This window comes from Oncorhynchus nerka, linkage group LG17 (genome assembly GCF_034236695.1).
Source record: "Oncorhynchus nerka isolate Pitt River linkage group LG17, Oner_Uvic_2.0, whole genome shotgun sequence".
Taxonomy (NCBI): Eukaryota; Metazoa; Chordata; class Actinopteri; order Salmoniformes; family Salmonidae; genus Oncorhynchus; species Oncorhynchus nerka.
Window position 1 is genome coordinate 45,211,028 of NC_088412.1, and position 16,941 is coordinate 45,227,968.

General features: G+C 46.1%; 1 protein-coding gene across 1 annotated transcript in view; it reads left to right on the forward strand.

The window, feature by feature from the left end:
* LOC115145313 (microtubule-associated serine/threonine-protein kinase 2) overlaps positions 1–16,941 on the forward strand; it is a 124,341-nt gene that overhangs the window by 95,039 nt on the left and 12,361 nt on the right. Inside the window, 9 exon segments of the mRNA XM_065003190.1 lie at positions 3,775–3,850; positions 4,055–4,264; positions 9,556–9,657; positions 12,653–12,954; positions 13,582–13,790; positions 14,146–14,284; positions 14,446–14,578; positions 15,596–15,761; positions 15,921–16,145. Coding sequence (XP_064859262.1) covers positions 3,775–3,850; positions 4,055–4,264; positions 9,556–9,657; positions 12,653–12,954; positions 13,582–13,790; positions 14,146–14,284; positions 14,446–14,578; positions 15,596–15,761; positions 15,921–16,145 — 1,562 coding nt within the window.

Consider the following 16,941-nt stretch of genomic DNA (forward strand, 5'->3'; position numbering starts at 1 on the left):
TCAAGTTGGATGGGTTCCGCTGGTGTACAGCAATCTTTAAGTCATACCACAGGTTCTCAATTGGATTGAGGTCTGGGCTTTGACTAGGCCATTTCAAGACATTTAAATGTTTTCCCTTAAATCACTCGAGTGGTGCTTTAGCAGTATGCTTAGGGTCATGGAAGGTGAACCTGTCACGTTCGTCATAACGAGGAGATCAAGGTGCAGCGTGATTGGAATACATTCTTCTTTATTTACGAAGAACACTAAACAAACTAACCATGTAACAAACCGAACGTGACGCTAATAACGAGTGCTGACAGGCAACTACACATAGACAATAACCCACAAACCAAAATGGAAAATGGCAACCTAAATAAACAGCTGTCTCTGATTGGGAACCAATTCAGGCCACCATAGACCTACATTTACCTAGACAATACCAAAACCCCATAGATATACAAAGAACCCTAGACAAGACAAAAACACACATACCACCCTCGTCACACCCTGACCTAACCAAAATAATAAAAAATACAAAGATAAATAAGGTCATGGTGTGACAGAACCTCCAAAGCTCAATTTTAGTCTCATCTGACCAGAGTACCTTCTTCCATATGTTTGGGGAGTCTCCCACATGCCTTTTGGCAAACAGCAAACGTGTTTGCTTATTGTTTACTTTAAGCAATGGCTTTTTTCTGGCCACTCTTCCGTAAAGCCCAGCTCTGTGGAGTGTACGGCTTAAAGTGGTCCTATGGACAGGTACTCAAATCTCTGCTGTGGAGCTTTGCAGCTCCTTCAGGGTTATCTTTGGTCTCTTTGTTGCCTCTCTGATTAATGCTCTCCTTGCCTGGTCCTTGAGTTTTGTTGGGCGGCCCTCTCTCAGGTTTGTTGTGATGCCATATTCTTTCCATTTAATAGTGCTCCATGGGATGTTCAAAGTTTCTGATAGTTTTTTTATAACCCAACCCTGATCTGTACTTCTCCACAACTTTGTCCCTGACCTGTTTGTAGAGCTCCTTGGTCTTCATGGTGCCCCTTGCTTGGTGGTGCCCCTTGCTTTAGTGGTGTTGCAGACTCTGGGGCCATTCAGAACAGGTGTATATATATATATACTGAGATAATGTGACAGATCATGTGACACTTAGATTGCACACAGGTGGACTTTAATTCACTAATTATGTGACATCTGAAGGTTATTGGTTGCACTAGATCGGGGCTTTAGGGGCTTCATAGCAAAGGGGGTGAGTACATATGTACGCACAATATGTACGCACCAATATTCAGTTATTTTTTCATTCCACTTAACCAATTTGGACTATTTTGTGCATGCCCATTACATGAAATCCAAATAAAAATCAATTTATTAAATTACAGGTTGTAATGTCACAAAATAGGAAAAATGCCAAAGGGGATGAATACTTTTGCAAGGCACTGTACATACACCTCCCTGCCCCTCACACACACACACACCCCTCCCTGCCCAGCCTTTTCTCTGTCACGGTCAATTAGGTCCTTCATTTCCCCAGTCGCATGCCTCACTGGTGTTGGGGCAATGTTATTCTCTCTCTCTCTCTCTCTGATTCACTTCATTTATCCTCTTAATCATCCTCTACCTTTTTCTTTTGAGCACCCGTTTCACGTAATCTGACATCAGTGTTTAAAAAGCCAATTCACCCGTTTCTAAAACGCTAATCCTTTAGGAGAAATAGTATTGTGCTGCAGTATATAAATGAATAGCGACAACAGGATTCAACGGTCTTCAAAGTTAAAGTTTATTTCAAAAATCTTCTCAGCCTATTAACACACAGGCTTATACTGTAGATCCAAAACCTTTCCTCCCACAAGTATAATTTGAGTCTGTGATCAAGGTCGTTTTCTCAAATGACTTATGAACATCATTTTCTAGGCTGTCAGTCTGATGTTAGTCATTCTCAGGACCTTAATGATTCTATTAGCAGCTCGTTTGGACGTGAGGCTTATTCAATAAAGTCACATATCACTCAAAAGCAACTCCACTCACAGACAAAGGAAAATATCCTTAAAATATTTGAGTATTTATGAAGCAGCCACTGTGCATCAATCTCTGTCGGAGCTAACCTTTTGGTTGCTGTGGCAGCAGTGGCATGGCTATGATTGTATTTCTGAGTGATTTAAAAGAGTAAAAGAACAGTGGTGTGTGGCAGGACTCAGAGCTGAGAACGTTTCTCCTCGCGGTTCGTGAAGATGACTGGCATATGTTTTATTTTATAAGCAGACAGTTCTACTAAATTAGTATGTTTAGGCGTGTGTTAGAGAAGCAGAGGATATTCGAATATGTTCTGAGAAGCTCACCTTCCAGCAAGAGTGTTAAGAGGATGATAAAACAGCTCCTGTGAGGTTGACCTCATATGTCACATTCAGTGTGATCTCATTCAATTATGCTGGGTAATAGGCAACAGAATGGTTCATAAGATGAGCGAGCTGTCGGTGGAGGACGATAGGCAATACCTCATCCCCCTGGTCACATGACCACACCTCCACACGACACACAGATGACTCACACAAACAGTCACATCTGTGGACCCCAAATTCAATTTTGTGCCGGCCACACATTCCCCCACCGCTTCCAATACAATGCTATATAACACAGCCGCTCAGATTGGAACGTCTCTCTCTCTCTCACACACCATGTCTCAGAAGGGAGTCTCATTGTCGCCTCATGGCTTCAGACAGAACCCCCAGTTTATTCTATGCTGTGGTGGTGTGAGTGAGAGACAGAAAGGTCATGGCTGTCTCCATTTGTTCCTGCTAGCCAGACTTTTGATGTGGAGAGCGAGATGGAGAGAGAGAGAGAAGGGGCTGATGCACACAGACTAAATGAGCCATCACCGCTACACATCACGCTCCCCAGGGAACTGACCTTTCCAGCCATAGACATCCACCGGTATGAAATCCTCGATGAAGTCCTGACAGACAGATAGGGTCCTCAGACTGACTCTCAGACACACTGTCAGGGAACATAACGCACACATCCCCTGCCTGGTCTCAAGAGGCATCAGCTCTTCATGTGTGTGTGACATACAGTATGTGTGCAGCCATGTATGTCCATGTCTGTGTTTCTGACCTAAGAGCTGTCATCCTCTTCAATGTATCTCATGCCCTCTCTGTCTGACCTGACCTCCCTCCATCCACAGTATCCCTCTACTGGTGCCTTGGGACTTGGAGCTCACTTCTGTCATGCTGTACTGCAGCTCAGGGATACTGAAAAACACAGAACCCTACTACCATGCAGTATCCTAGTCTCTATGGACTTATGTAAACTAGACTCCCAAGCTACAGTCTCTCTGGACTGGTGTAAACCAGACTGCCAAGCTACAGTCTCTCTGGACTTGTGTCAACCAGAACACCAAGCTACAGTCTCTCTGGACTGGTGTAAACTAGACTCCCAAGCTACAGTCTCTATGGACTTATGTAAACTAGACTCCCAAGCTACAGTCTCTCTGGACTGGTGTAAACTAGACTCCCAAGCTACAGTCTCTCTGGACTGGTGTAAACTAGACTCCCAAGCTACAGTCTCTCTGGACTTATGTAAACTAGACTCCCAAGCTACAGTCTCTCTGGACTGGTGTAGACCAGACTCCCAAGTGTAGTCTAGACCACCAAGCTACAGTCTCTCTGGACTGGTGTAGACCAGACTCCCAAGTGTAGTCTAGACCACCAAGTTACAGTCTCTCTGGACTGGTGTAGACCCGAATACCAAGCTACAGTCTCTTAGTTCTCCACTCATAGCTCTGTATGTTTGTCTTTTTTCAGCCCTGGTCGCTCACCCATTTCCTTTGACCATGAGATCGTCATGATGAACCATGTCTACAAGGAGCGCTTTCCCAAGGTACCCATAAGAATGAGTCATTCATATCAGTCTTAACATTTGTTTATTATGACTTAGTTGACATTAATGCATTCAGAAATGAAATACCTAGAATTAAAATCTTAACCAATTTATGACAGTCCTTCAATTAGCTTTTTCCATTGTAATAAAGCTCCCTATGAGCTGTCTGGAAGGTGAGTCAACTCTCCCCCCTCTCGTCCCCAGGCCACGGCTCAGATGGAGGACCGTCTGGCTGACTTCCTGTCGTCCTCGGCTCCTGACAAGGTGATGCCCCTGGCCGACGGGGTCCTCAGCTTCATCCACCACCAGGTCATAGAGCTGTCCAGAGACTGCCTGGATAAAAGCCGCGAGGGTTGCATCACCTCACACTACTTTTACGAGCTGCAGGAGAACCTGGAGAAACTGCTACAAGACGTGAGTGGACTGTTTGTTTTCATTTTGGGAGTTAAGGTGGATTTGAGGAGTTTCATCCTTTGCACTGATATTCGCCACCATCAGTAGAACAATGAATTAAGTGACGATATCGTCCAATTCGTGTTCATTTAGACACCTGTTTGTTAACCCCCGTCACGCATTGGTTCACTAAGGTCCTCATTCATCATCATTAAGCCTGTCACGTCTGTCATACAGTTTGTCAACACACCGTGATGTCATAGGATGAGGACACCACTTTGACCCGTTTAGGTCATCAGAAAAACATAAACACCCTTCCTCTCTCCTTCTCCTTCTCCCCCTCCCACCCCCATCTCTCTCTCTCTCTCTTTCTGTCCATATGGGACACATTCCCCCACACATGCCACCAATATGTTAGTCACAAGACGGGTTGGTCTGTGTTAGGATTTGAGGGACGTTCAATAGTGTGTGTGATGTCATTGATGTCTCTGTTATCTCAGTTACAGTGCCGGGGTGCTCATGGTTGTGACATTATTGCTCCTAGTGGCCTCGCCCGGCGCCCCCCAGTCGACGGAGGGTGGGGTGGGGTGGAGGGGTGGGGGGGGGGGGGTCTCCTCTCCTGATTCTAATTTCACGGCCCAGCAGTCAGCAGAGGTGATTGATGAATCTCCCAGACACCCAGGAGGAGGGGTGCACCGAGAAAGAGGGAGCGAGACTAAGGGAGGGAGGGAGGGGGAGAGAGAGAGAGACAAAGTTAGGGAGGGAGGGAGCGAGCGAGCGAGGGATGAAGCCATAAGAGGAGGGGTCTGCGGGGAGTTTTCCAGTCTTGGATTGGCTGTTTAAACCATCCTGTGTTAGGGCTGATGCCTGTTAGAATGTGGTTTGTGTGTGAGAGACAGAGAGAGAAAGAAAGAAAGAAAGAAAGAAGCAGACAGAGTATTAACCCCACGAGAGCCACATGCTGGCCACATTTGGAGAACAGAAAGAACGTTGTATCACCTTCACGGAACTAATTGGGCGACATGGTTCGGGGGGCTTAGCAGAACGCAGTAGGTGGCGGTGATATAAACGTGCTGTGGAATGAGGCAGTGAACAGGTACCCAGAGCGGAGGGATCCGGATGGCCAGCGTCGCGTTTTTTCCCCGTTATTTCCATCGCTCTGGCCCAGGATGATGTGTCGCGTGTCGTGGCAGAGGAGGCTGGAGGAAGAGGAGGTGCTGCAACATGTTTTGGAGCAGAGGGAGTGGAGGAGAAAGTGGAGCACACTCACATGGGAGTGTGATCACAACGCTTTTCCAGTTAAGTTGTTGTCTTGTTGTCTGTTTGCGGTTGGGGGGGGGGCGATGTTTGGACTGAGGTCAGGTCAACGTCTCTGCTGGACCGTCGTGGTTGGTTACAGGTATATCAGTGACAAGGGATCGGCATTGTGAAAGTTGATGCTTATTATTTAGTAACAAATGGTAGGCTATTGCATACTTCAACTTTTTGGCTTGGAAAAGGTCACAGACCTCTTGTCATATGTTGTCTGCCGCACACCTTAGTATGTTGATTCAGTGTATGTTATTTGGCGCCTACATGCAGTCAGTCCATGTTGTGAGCCAGTTGTAGCGGTCAGTGCTCTTCTCCATTGTCTTGTTCTTCACCCCTCTAACCCTATCCCCCTTTCAGTCTCTGTCTTGTCACAGCTCCAGGCCACTACTCTAACCCTCCTCTAGCCAGGCCAGGCCATCCATCCATTCCCATATATCCATTCACCCCACGCGGCGACACCATTTAAAAAACGTCACAGGAGACCACCTGATCCACCTCAACCCCTACCTCGACCTCGGGCCTGAGTGACTTGTCGCCATAGCAACCCCCCGCCTCTGGCCCAAGAAGGACCCCTGTGTAGACTTTAGAGGCCCAGGTCACCTGAGGTGGGGAATGAGGTAGTTAGCTAGCTAGGTTGCCTGCTCAGCACTCTCCATCAGTCACAGTGTGTCAGAGGTGGTCCTTTGGCTGGCTGGCCATCACTCACTGGTAGTCAGGTCTTTACAGGCAGTTTAGAAGATGCACACACTCGCACAGAAGCACAACACACACAAAACCACACCCATTTGCACACACTCACACACATACAGAGACACTAGGGGTGTGCCGATCGTATCCGTTTTATCACACTTGATACTCGGAATCAGATTTACTCTTGATCGGAAAACCCGGACGTGCGCTTTAAATGCTGGTAAAGTCTAAACCTCAAGTGCACATTACTGCGCTATCACTCAGAGTGCATCATTACTACTAGTGCCTGCATTTATTCCAGACGCAGATTTAAATGAAGGAAGGCTAATTCGCTTGCCCCTGTATATTGTTGCACTTTCAAGAGGAGCAAAACTTCTCTCTACTGACACTTATGCCACAACTTTGTATAATAAAAAATAAACTACATTTGTCATTTTATTTTCTAATGATATGTCGCTTCGGTAAACATGCCTGGGCGAGAATAAATAATAATAGCAAAGCTAGTATGGGTTTGATATAACGACAGATGTTGTCAGCAATGGAATAATTATACGGACAGACAGTGGGCATACTAAACAAGGCCACATAGATAGACAAAACCACCATATAACCTCAGCAAAGTCAACAGGAAATTACTAGATTGAACAACAATGACTAGCTACGGATTCTGCTTCGTACACAATGTTTAGAGAAGGGGAGACTTGTGCCCTGAGACGGGTGACTGCGATTGAGTGAAACAGAACCGCGTGTTTTTATGTGTGGTGAAATGAGAGCAGAGGGAGAGCGGCTTATTCTAATCCAATCGTTGCAGCTGGCTCAACCGATACCCCGCCTGTTTCTTTACAGACAGATGTACTAGCCAATAGTTGTTTGGAGCACACAGCCCTTCACACTGTTTGAGTGAAAGAGAGATGTGTGCTGCCAGCTGAAAATTACTTTTCTCAGATCACAGATAATTACAAAAAATACTTGTGTCCTTAATCATATTTGGAAAATTGTCCATATCCGTTACGATACTCGTTTTGTCTGTGTACTCTGAGACACTCTTCTCTCCCTCTCTCTCACACACACACACACACACACACACACACACACACACACACACACACACACACACACACACACACACACACACACACACACACACACACACACACACACACACACACACACACACACACACACACACACACACACACACACACACACTGTCTCTCACACTGTCTCTCACACTGACACAGCGTAGTTAATTAGCCGTTGTGAGTGTGAATGACGGTCCCACCGCTGCCCATTACTCACCAATCACTTGTCTATAATGGGAGGAGATCCTCCATTCCTCCCTCCATCTTCAGCACTTTGGCGCTTTCATTACCTTTATAAATTATTCAGGAGCTGATTGGAGCCCCTAGGGCCCCTGCTGCCTGCCTACCTAGCAGCCTGTCTAGCTGCCTGCCTGGTCAGCCTGCCTGCCTGTGTCCGTCTGCCTGCCTGCCTGTCTAGCTGCCTGCCTGGTCCGCCTGCCTGCCTGCCTGTCTAGCTGCCTGCCTGGTCCGTCTGCCTGCCTGCCTGCCTAGCTGCCTGCCTGCCTGGTCTGTCTGTCTAGCTACCTGCCTGTCACTATGGGATGTTTCTATTAGCCCGTGGCCGACGGACACCTGGCCAGGCCTTGTTTATTAACAGTCTCTGGCTCTCTATTAGGCTGCCTTCCACTATACCTACCTGATGGATGTGTGTTTTACACACTTTGTCTATCTTCCCCCCCCTTCAGTGTTTTCAAGTATCAGAGGTGCTCTCTAGGTGGTTTTCTGTGGTAAATTACTCTGTCCAAACTGACAGCATGTTCCGTGGTATATTTTCACTGTATCAGTGAGGTCATTCTGCTTTAGCTGGCTAGCTGCTTCTCAGTGTCAGTCTTTATTGTATGTTTAAGTGATAATGCCAGAGAAGCCGGTGTTTGGAGGAAATATTGGCACGGGTGTTCGTAGAGGGACAGAAAACCGTGCCAAGATATCCTCCAAACAATGGCTTCGAGGGCTTCACTTTTATACAATGGGTCACCAACATATTCAAATAATGATTGACATATTTTAAATTAAAAACGTTATTTTTATGAATTTATTAAAACTATTTCATCCTTCCACAAGATATCGTCCCGACCCAAATCTAGGGTTGCTACTCGAGCCGGCTGGTTGTTCGTTCTATCAGTTCGGTTGACAGATGTCACGCCCTGACCTTAGAGATCCTTTCAATTCTCTATTTGGTAGGTCAGGGTGTGACTCGGGTGGGAAATCTATGTTTATATTTCTTTGTTGGCTGAGTATGGTTCCCAATCAGAGGCAGCTGTCTATCGTTCTCTCACAACATTGTGATGGCATTTCCATTTGTTTAGGCTGTTTTCCAATGACATTGATTTGGACACATCCATAACAGTGAGCTAATGAGGCGCGAATTCGCCTGGCATAGAGAATGTGCTCTTTCATCAGGACACTGTGGTTCAGAGGAGCTAGCCAACAACACATCTGACACAATATTTTCAAACTGAAGCTGGAAAGACTGCAAACCAGCTGCACTTCATTTCATTTGACCTTTTTTCAATTGACATTTCTTCTGTATATATCCATAAAAATGGTGCCAGCTGATTCATGATTTCAACTGGCTGAGAAACACTGACTGTGTTTGTCTAACGACAAGTTCCTTACTATGGGACAGCAGGAGATCGAATATGAATACTGAAACAATGTTGCAAATGTCGGAGAGACAAACAGAAAGGTTTATACAAATATCCACTTTTGAAAACTAAATGTGAGTCTAAAAGACATGTGAGTTAAGGTCTAGATGCTTTTTATAGTGGAGATCAAGTTTATAAATTGCCTGGCTGGGTTGATGAGACAGTGGATTGAGCAGTCAGATGGAACAGAGTAAATAGGCATTTTAATGTCATAGATTTAGCCGGTGGTAACTTGTGGAATAGACACCGGCTGGAATGCGGTTTTAACCAATCATTTAGACCCACCCGTATAATGGAGTGTTTTCGACTGCATGTATCTTTTCATCCTCTTTCCTGTGTCATCTATGAAAATGGACAGATAGGTGAAGCTGTTTTTATACAAAAAACCAAGTCTGGTTGATGTAGAATTGATTATGTACTACTGATTGTGTATAAACTATCTTTCTGATCATGTATAGACTAACACCATTCTATCTTTCCCCCCATGTACCTCTGAGGTGACTGCCTATTGCGGCAAGTAGTACTGATGGTTTCATACTACCAGTGTACTTTCTAACTCTTCTTCTCTCCTCTCTGTGTCTAGGCTCACGAGCGCTCTGAGAGTGTGGAAGTCACATTTGTGACCCAGCTGGTGAGGAAGCTGATGATCATCATCGCTCGGCCGGCACGCCTGCTGGAATGTCTGGTAAGAGGAACGAGAGGGGGGAGACGGGGAATTATCGGAGGTGTTTTCCCAACAATGCTTCCTTCAAATGAATGAACATCTCACACCTAAGTGCTTACCGGAGGGAGATAGACGATGAATGTCTATGTCACGGTTTTCAAGATGACACAAAAAATACATTTTCTTATTTTTCTCATAAATGGGTTCCTATTTGCAAAAGACAGTCATTTTCTCCCTAGAGTTAATAAGCCACCTAGCCATTTACTCCTAATCGTGTGACAACTCAACCATTATTATTATTATTGTCATCTGTCCTTAGAGGCAGATGCACTGCACGTGCAACAGCCTACAGCACATACTTTATGTATCACCCATAGGAGCTCCCTCCCTCCCATCCATCCAGCCACCCAGCTCCATTTCTCAAGCAGCCCAAGCATGCGGCTGCTCTCTGCCCATCTAGGGAGAGGGCAGTGGGGTGGCCTATCCGGTGCTTCATCACCCCCTTCTCCTCCTCCATAGCTAAGCAGCTGGAACCATCCCTCCACCTCATCACTCTCTCTGGAGCTGGGAGGTAGAGAGGGAATGACAGAGAGGGGGGTGGGGAGAGGGAGAGGCTGCCACGTTGCTCATGTCTGTATTTTTGACTAATCACATGCAGCCGATCCTGTGACAACACACAAGATGGGTTTTTACAAATGGACAAACACACAGCTTGGAGAGAGGTGGTGGTGGGGGTACACTGGGTGGTAGAATACATATCGGCAAGTCCAGATCGGAGGAGTCTGCAGTCACATGCGGTGTCCCACAGGGGTCAGTCCTGGGGCCTATCCTGTTTTTAATTTACATGCTCCCTCTGCTAAATCCTCCAAGATTACAACATCAACTTCTATGCTAACGATACCCAGGTCTACATTAACACAAAACTGGACTCCATCTCTGCCCTAGCAAAATTCAGCAGCTCCGTAAAGGACATCAGGGCATAGATGAATTAGAATTTCCCTCAGTTGAACAGTAGCAATACTGAGGCTATGCTTATTGTGAAAACCAAGCAGGTCACCAGTGCTGGAAACCTCCCAGCCAAATCGCTACAGAGGCTCCGTCTAATCCAGATCAGTGCTGCCAGGGTCCTGACCAGGACCAAGAAGTCTGACCACATCACCCTGATCCTGGCTCAACTCCACTGGCTACCGGTCAACTACAGGATCGACCTAAAAATTCCAATGCTTTTATTTAAAGCCTTGAATGGAATGAGCCTCACCTACATCAGCCACCTCACACTCTCCTCTCCAGCCACTCCCTACTGAAACACGTCTCCCAACTATCGGGGACCGAGCTTTCTGCTACCTAACCCCTCGCCTATGGAATGCTCTCCCTGACCATCTGAGATCTAGTCTGGAACACGTCTCTGAACTATCGGGGACCGAGCCTTCTGCTACCTAACCCCTCGCCTATGGAATGCTCTCCCTGACCATCTGAGATCTAGTCTGGAACACGTCTCCGAACTATCGGGGACCGAGCCTTCTGCTACCTAACCCCTCGCCTATGGAATGCTCTCCCTGACCATCTGAGATCTAGTCTGGAACACGTCTCTGAACTATCGGGGACCGAGCCTTCTGCTACCTAACCCCTCGCCTATGGAATGCTCTCCCTGACCATCTGAGATCTAGTCTGGAACACGTCTCTGAACTATCGGGGACCGAGCCTTCTGCTACCTAACCCCTCGCCTATGGAATGCTCTCCCTGACCATCTGAGATCAGGTCTGGAACACGTCTCCGAACTATCGGGGACCGAGCCTTCTGCTACCTAACCCCTCGCCTATGGAATGCTCTCCCTGACCATCTGAGATCTAGTCTGGAACACGTCTCTGAACTATCGGGGACCGAGCCTTCTGCTACCTAACCCCTCGCCTATGGAATGCTCTCCCTGACCATCTGAGATCTAGTCTGGGCACCGGTCTTTTTAGCTAACATTCCATTCCTTTCCACTCCATGACATTGCCAAAGAGACTGCCTTTCGGCAATCTCAACATTCAATATACAGCTGGATTTACGGCAGAGTTGCTCATTGCTTGTTGGAAATAGCATTAATATTTTCCATGACAACATGGTGAGCCTCTAAAATATAATTAAATTATAACAAAGTAAAAAATAAAAAAACATTTAACTGTTAGCTAGGCAAGTTGTTGTATTTTGAGGCTTAAAATCAAAGCGAATAGGTTTTGTGGTTAGAATTGCAGTAGCTCTGTATTTAGTTTGAGAATTTAGATGTGCGCTAGCAGCTTTGGACAGATTGGTTTCGTCTGGACAAACAAAACACCGCATACCAACGTGTTCTGTGGAGAGAAAAAAGTTATGGAATTCCAATATTTGGATAATCGCTGTGATTGGAGGATAGCTGTGAGGGTTATCGAATCAGGATCAACTCCTCTGTTCTCTGTAGCTCATTGATGACAGAATGTTCACATTTGAAGATGACAGAAAGGCCAGTCTCTTTGGCAATGACAAGGACTGGAATATTCGCTGAAGAGACTTGTGCTCAGGCTATCTGAGAGCCGCTCCATCACCATCTCCATCCATATTGCTAATTTACCTGCCTTGATTCAAAATGTATGTTGTTTTTATTGTATATATATTTATTTTTTTCCTCAGTAAAGCTTTGAGATAACTCTGTAAGTGAAAGTGCTTTAAAAAAAATTACATGTATTATTATTATTAGAAAGTCTTTGTCAGATGACAAGGAAATAAAGGAGTGTTCACATACTATACAGTACAGTACAGTGCTGTTGTGGATTCTTTTGCAGTACATTCTCATTACCTCCTCTTGATTATGCGCTCATGATTTGTGCTGTGGTTGAGCCAGTGAGCCACAACAAACAAACAAACAAACAAACACACACATCCCAACCTGTATTGTATTGGCTGCATGACTTTGGCGGATTACAACGCCATCTTCTCTCATCCACCCTCTCCTTTCCCTCCCTCTCCCCTCCCCCTTCGGTCTCTCCCTGGTGTACAGGAGTTTGACCCGGAGGAGTTCTACCACCTGTTGGAGGCAGCAGAGGGCCATGCCAAGGAGGGCCAGGGCATCAAGTCAGACATCCCCCGCTACATCATCAGCCAGCTGGGTCTCACCAGAGATCCCCTGGAGGAGATGGCCCAGCTGAGCAGCTACGACAGTGGGAACCCAGACACGCCAGAGACAGACGACTCTGTGGATAGTCGAGGGGCCACGGTACATGTTGTAGCTCCCCCTAAAACCAAGGCCCCACGGGAGGAGGACTTTGAGAACATCAAGCTCATTAGCAACGGGGCTTACGGGTAAAGGCAGAACCTTTATAAGACAGTAGATTAAGACTGAAGTGTCCCCATGGGTGTGTTAGCCCATGACAATGACGATAATGATCATGATAGTTCTAACACTGTTGGCCACCCTTTAATTATTTACTTCCCCTTCTCTATCTCTCTCTCACCCCTCTCTCTCCATTTCTCTAACCCCTGTCTCTCCCTCCCTCTCTCTCTCTCTTTCGTGCTCTCTCTCCCTCCCCCCTCTCTCCCTCTTCTTCCCTCCCCCATCCTCTCTCCCTCCCCCTCTCGCCCTCCCCCTCTCTCCCTCTTCTTCTCTCTCCCTCCCCCTCTCTCCCTCTTCTTCCCTCCCCCTCCCCCTCCTCTCTCCCTCCCCCTCTCTCCCTCTTCTTCCCTCCCCCTCCCCCTCTCCCCCTCCCCCTCTCTCCCTCTTCTTCCCTCCCCCTCCCCCTCTCTCCTCTTCTTCCCTCCCCCTCACCCCTCTCTCTCCATTTCTCTAACCCCTGTCTCTCCCTCCCTCTCTCTCTCTCTTTCGTGCTCTCTCTCCCTCTTCTTCTTCCTCCCCCTCCCCCTCTCTCCCCCTCTCTCCCTCTTCTTCCCTCCCCTCCCCCTCTTCTGTCCCACAACCATTTATCTCTGCAGTGCTGTGTTTCTGGTGCGTCACAAGGAGACGCGTCAGCGTTTTGCCATGAAGAAGATCAACAAGCAGAACCTCATCCTGAGGAACCAGATCCAGCAGGCCTTTGTAGAGCGAGACATCCTGACCTTCGCTGAGAACCCCTTCGTGGTCTCCATGTTCTGCTCCTTCGAGACACGCAGACACCTCTGTATGGTCATGGAGTATGTTGAGGGTAAGGGCTGATCATACGGCTCATTTAAACACACAAGCAAGCAAACAAACAACAAAGGACACCGCTGTACGGTCATGGAGTATGTCGAAAGTAACAGCTGATCATACACACAGTTGACATACATCCGGGCTGGCCAACCCTTTCCCTGGAGAGCTACTAGTTATGCAGGCTTTTGCTCCAAACACACCTGATCCAGCTGATCAAGGCCCTGATGAGCAGCTAATTAGTAGAATCGGGAAGCGGTCATCCTTCTTCCTTACACATTGTGTACACACTGACACCGTTTCTCCCAACCACATGCTTGTGAGTGGGGGTGCATGTGTGTACTGACTGTCGTTGCCTATGCCCTCCGCAGGTGGTGACTGTGCCACCCTGCTGAAGAACATTGGGGCTCTGCCTGTGGACATGGCACGCATGTACTTCGCTGAGACCGTGCTGGCACTGGAGTACCTCCACAACTATGGCATCGTACACAGAGACCTCAAACCGGACAAGTAACACACACACAAGAAGGCTGTATCTGTCGTGCAACTTCATTCTGATACTTCACGGGCTTCAGCAATTCACCCGCTGGAAGCGCTATTCACCATCTCACAATGCTTCCATCTCTCTCTCTCTCTCTCTTTCTCTCTCCTTCCCTACTTCCTTCCTGCAGTCTTCTGATCACTTCGATGGGCCACATCAAGCTGACAGACTTTGGCCTGTCTAAGATCGGACTGATGAGCCTCACCACCAACCTGTATGAAGGACACATAGAGAAGGATACCAGGGAGTTCCTGGATAAACAGGTACAGAGAGAGACACGCCCCAACACATAACACCCTAACTCTGCCACTGGTCACTCAATCTTCCTTTATGTATAACAATGTGTCTGACAGAAGTGTATGGCGATGTGTACAGGTATGAGAGCGAATGCAACATTGTGCCGTTAAAAGTGTATCAAATCAAATCGTATTGGTCACATGCACACGTTTATTAGATGTTATTGCGGGTGTAGCAAAATGCTTGTGTTTCAAGTGCCAACAGTGCAGTAATATCTATCAAGTAGTATCAAACAATTTCACAACAATAGACACAATACACACACATCTAAAGTAAAGGTATGGAATTAAGAATATATAAATATTTGGACGAGCAATGTCGGAGCGGCATAGACTAAGATACAGTAGAATAGGATAGAATACAGTATAAACATATGAGATGAGTAATGCATAGACTAAAATACAGTAGAATATAATAGAATACAGTATAAACATATGAGATGAGTAATACATAGACTAAGATACAGTAGAATATAATAGAATACAGTATAAACATATGAGATGAGTAATACATAGACTAAGATACAGTAGAATAGAATAGAATACAGTATAAACATATGAGATGAGTAATACATAGACTAAGATACAGTAGAATATAATATAATACAGTATAAACATATGAGATGAGTAATACATAGACTAAAATACAGTAGAATATAATAGAATACAGTATAAACATATGAGATGAGTAATGCATAGACTAAAATACAGTAGAATATAATATAATACAGTATAAACATATGAGATGAGTAATACATAGACTAAAATACAGTAGAATATAATATAATACAGTATAAACATATGAGATGAGTAATGCAAAATATGTAAACGTTATTAAAGTGACTAGTGTTCCATTATTAAAGTGGCCAGTGATTTCAAGTCTATGTATATAGGGCAGCAGCCTCCAAGGCACGCGTGTTGTTTTCAGTTATCTCCTTGCCTGTACTTGACCCTTCCCCCCTGTGTGTGTGTGTGTGTTACCAGGTGTGTGGTACACCAGAGTACATAGCCCCAGAGGTGATCCTGAGACAGGGCTATGGGAAGCCAGTAGACTGGTGGGCCATGGGGGTCATCCTCTATGAGTTCCTGGTGGGCTGTGCCCCTTTCTTTGGAGACACGCCAGAGGAGCTCTTTGGACAGGTCATCAGTGGTGAGCACCAGATATAACAGGAGCCCATTAAACACAGGAGTCTGCATTTCTAACGGAGAAAAAAGGACAGAAAAAAAAATAGAAAAGTGATTGCTGTGTTTTCTGAACAAATGTGGGAAAAATGCATCTGACTACAGTTTCTGCTCTCGGTCTCTGTAGATGAGATCATATGGCCAGAGGAGGAGGAGGCTCTTCCTAACGATGCCCAGGACCTCATCTGTAAACTCCTCAGACAGAACCCTCTGGAGAGGCTGGGTACAGGCAGTGCATTCGAGGTGAAGCAACACCGGTTCTTCTATGACCTGGACTGGAACAGTCTGCTGAGACAGAAGGCAGAGTTCATCCCTCAGCTGGAGTCAGAGGACGACACCAGCTACTTTGACAGTAAGTCTACATGATATACAGTGCATTCGGAAAGTATTCAGACCCCTTCCCCTTTTCCACATTTTGTTACGTTACAGCCTTGTTTTCTGAAATGGATTAAATTAATGTAATGTTTTTGCTTTGTCATTATGGGGTATTGTGTGTAGATTGATAAGATAAGAGGGATAAACTTGACAAAATGTTAGAATAAGGCTGTGACGTAGCAAAAATGTGGAAAAAGTCAATGGGTCTGAATACTTTCCAAATGCACTGTAGACGTACCTATACTAACACCCTGAACCTACCCTGCTATTCCTTTACTCACACTCCATAGTCATTGGAATAATAGAATACCGTTTAAACACTCGCTGTACTTCAACATAGAGCTTACCCTTCATAACTGCTCTACACACTACTTATTCTATCTTCCAGTCTCCGGGTACTGTGTCATGAAAATGAGTTTGGCATGTAACTTAATCTTGTTTTCCTCTTCTTTTTTTTCTCTCTCTCTCTCTCTCTCTCTCTCTCTCCTCTCCTCTCCTCTCCCTCTCCTCTCTCCTCTCCCTCTCTCTCTCCTCTCCTCTCTCTCTCTCTCTCTCTCTCTCTCTCTCTCCTCTCCTCTCCTCTCCTCTCCTCTCTCTCTCTCTCTCTCTCTCCTCTCCTCTCTCTCTCTCTCTCCTCTCCTCTCTCTCTCTCTCTCTCTCTCTCTCTCTCTCTCTCTCTCTCTCTCTCTCTCTCTCTCTCTCTCTCTCTCTCTCTCTCTCTCTCTCTCTCTCTCTCTCTCTCTCTCTCTCTCTCTCTCTCTCTCTCTCTCTCT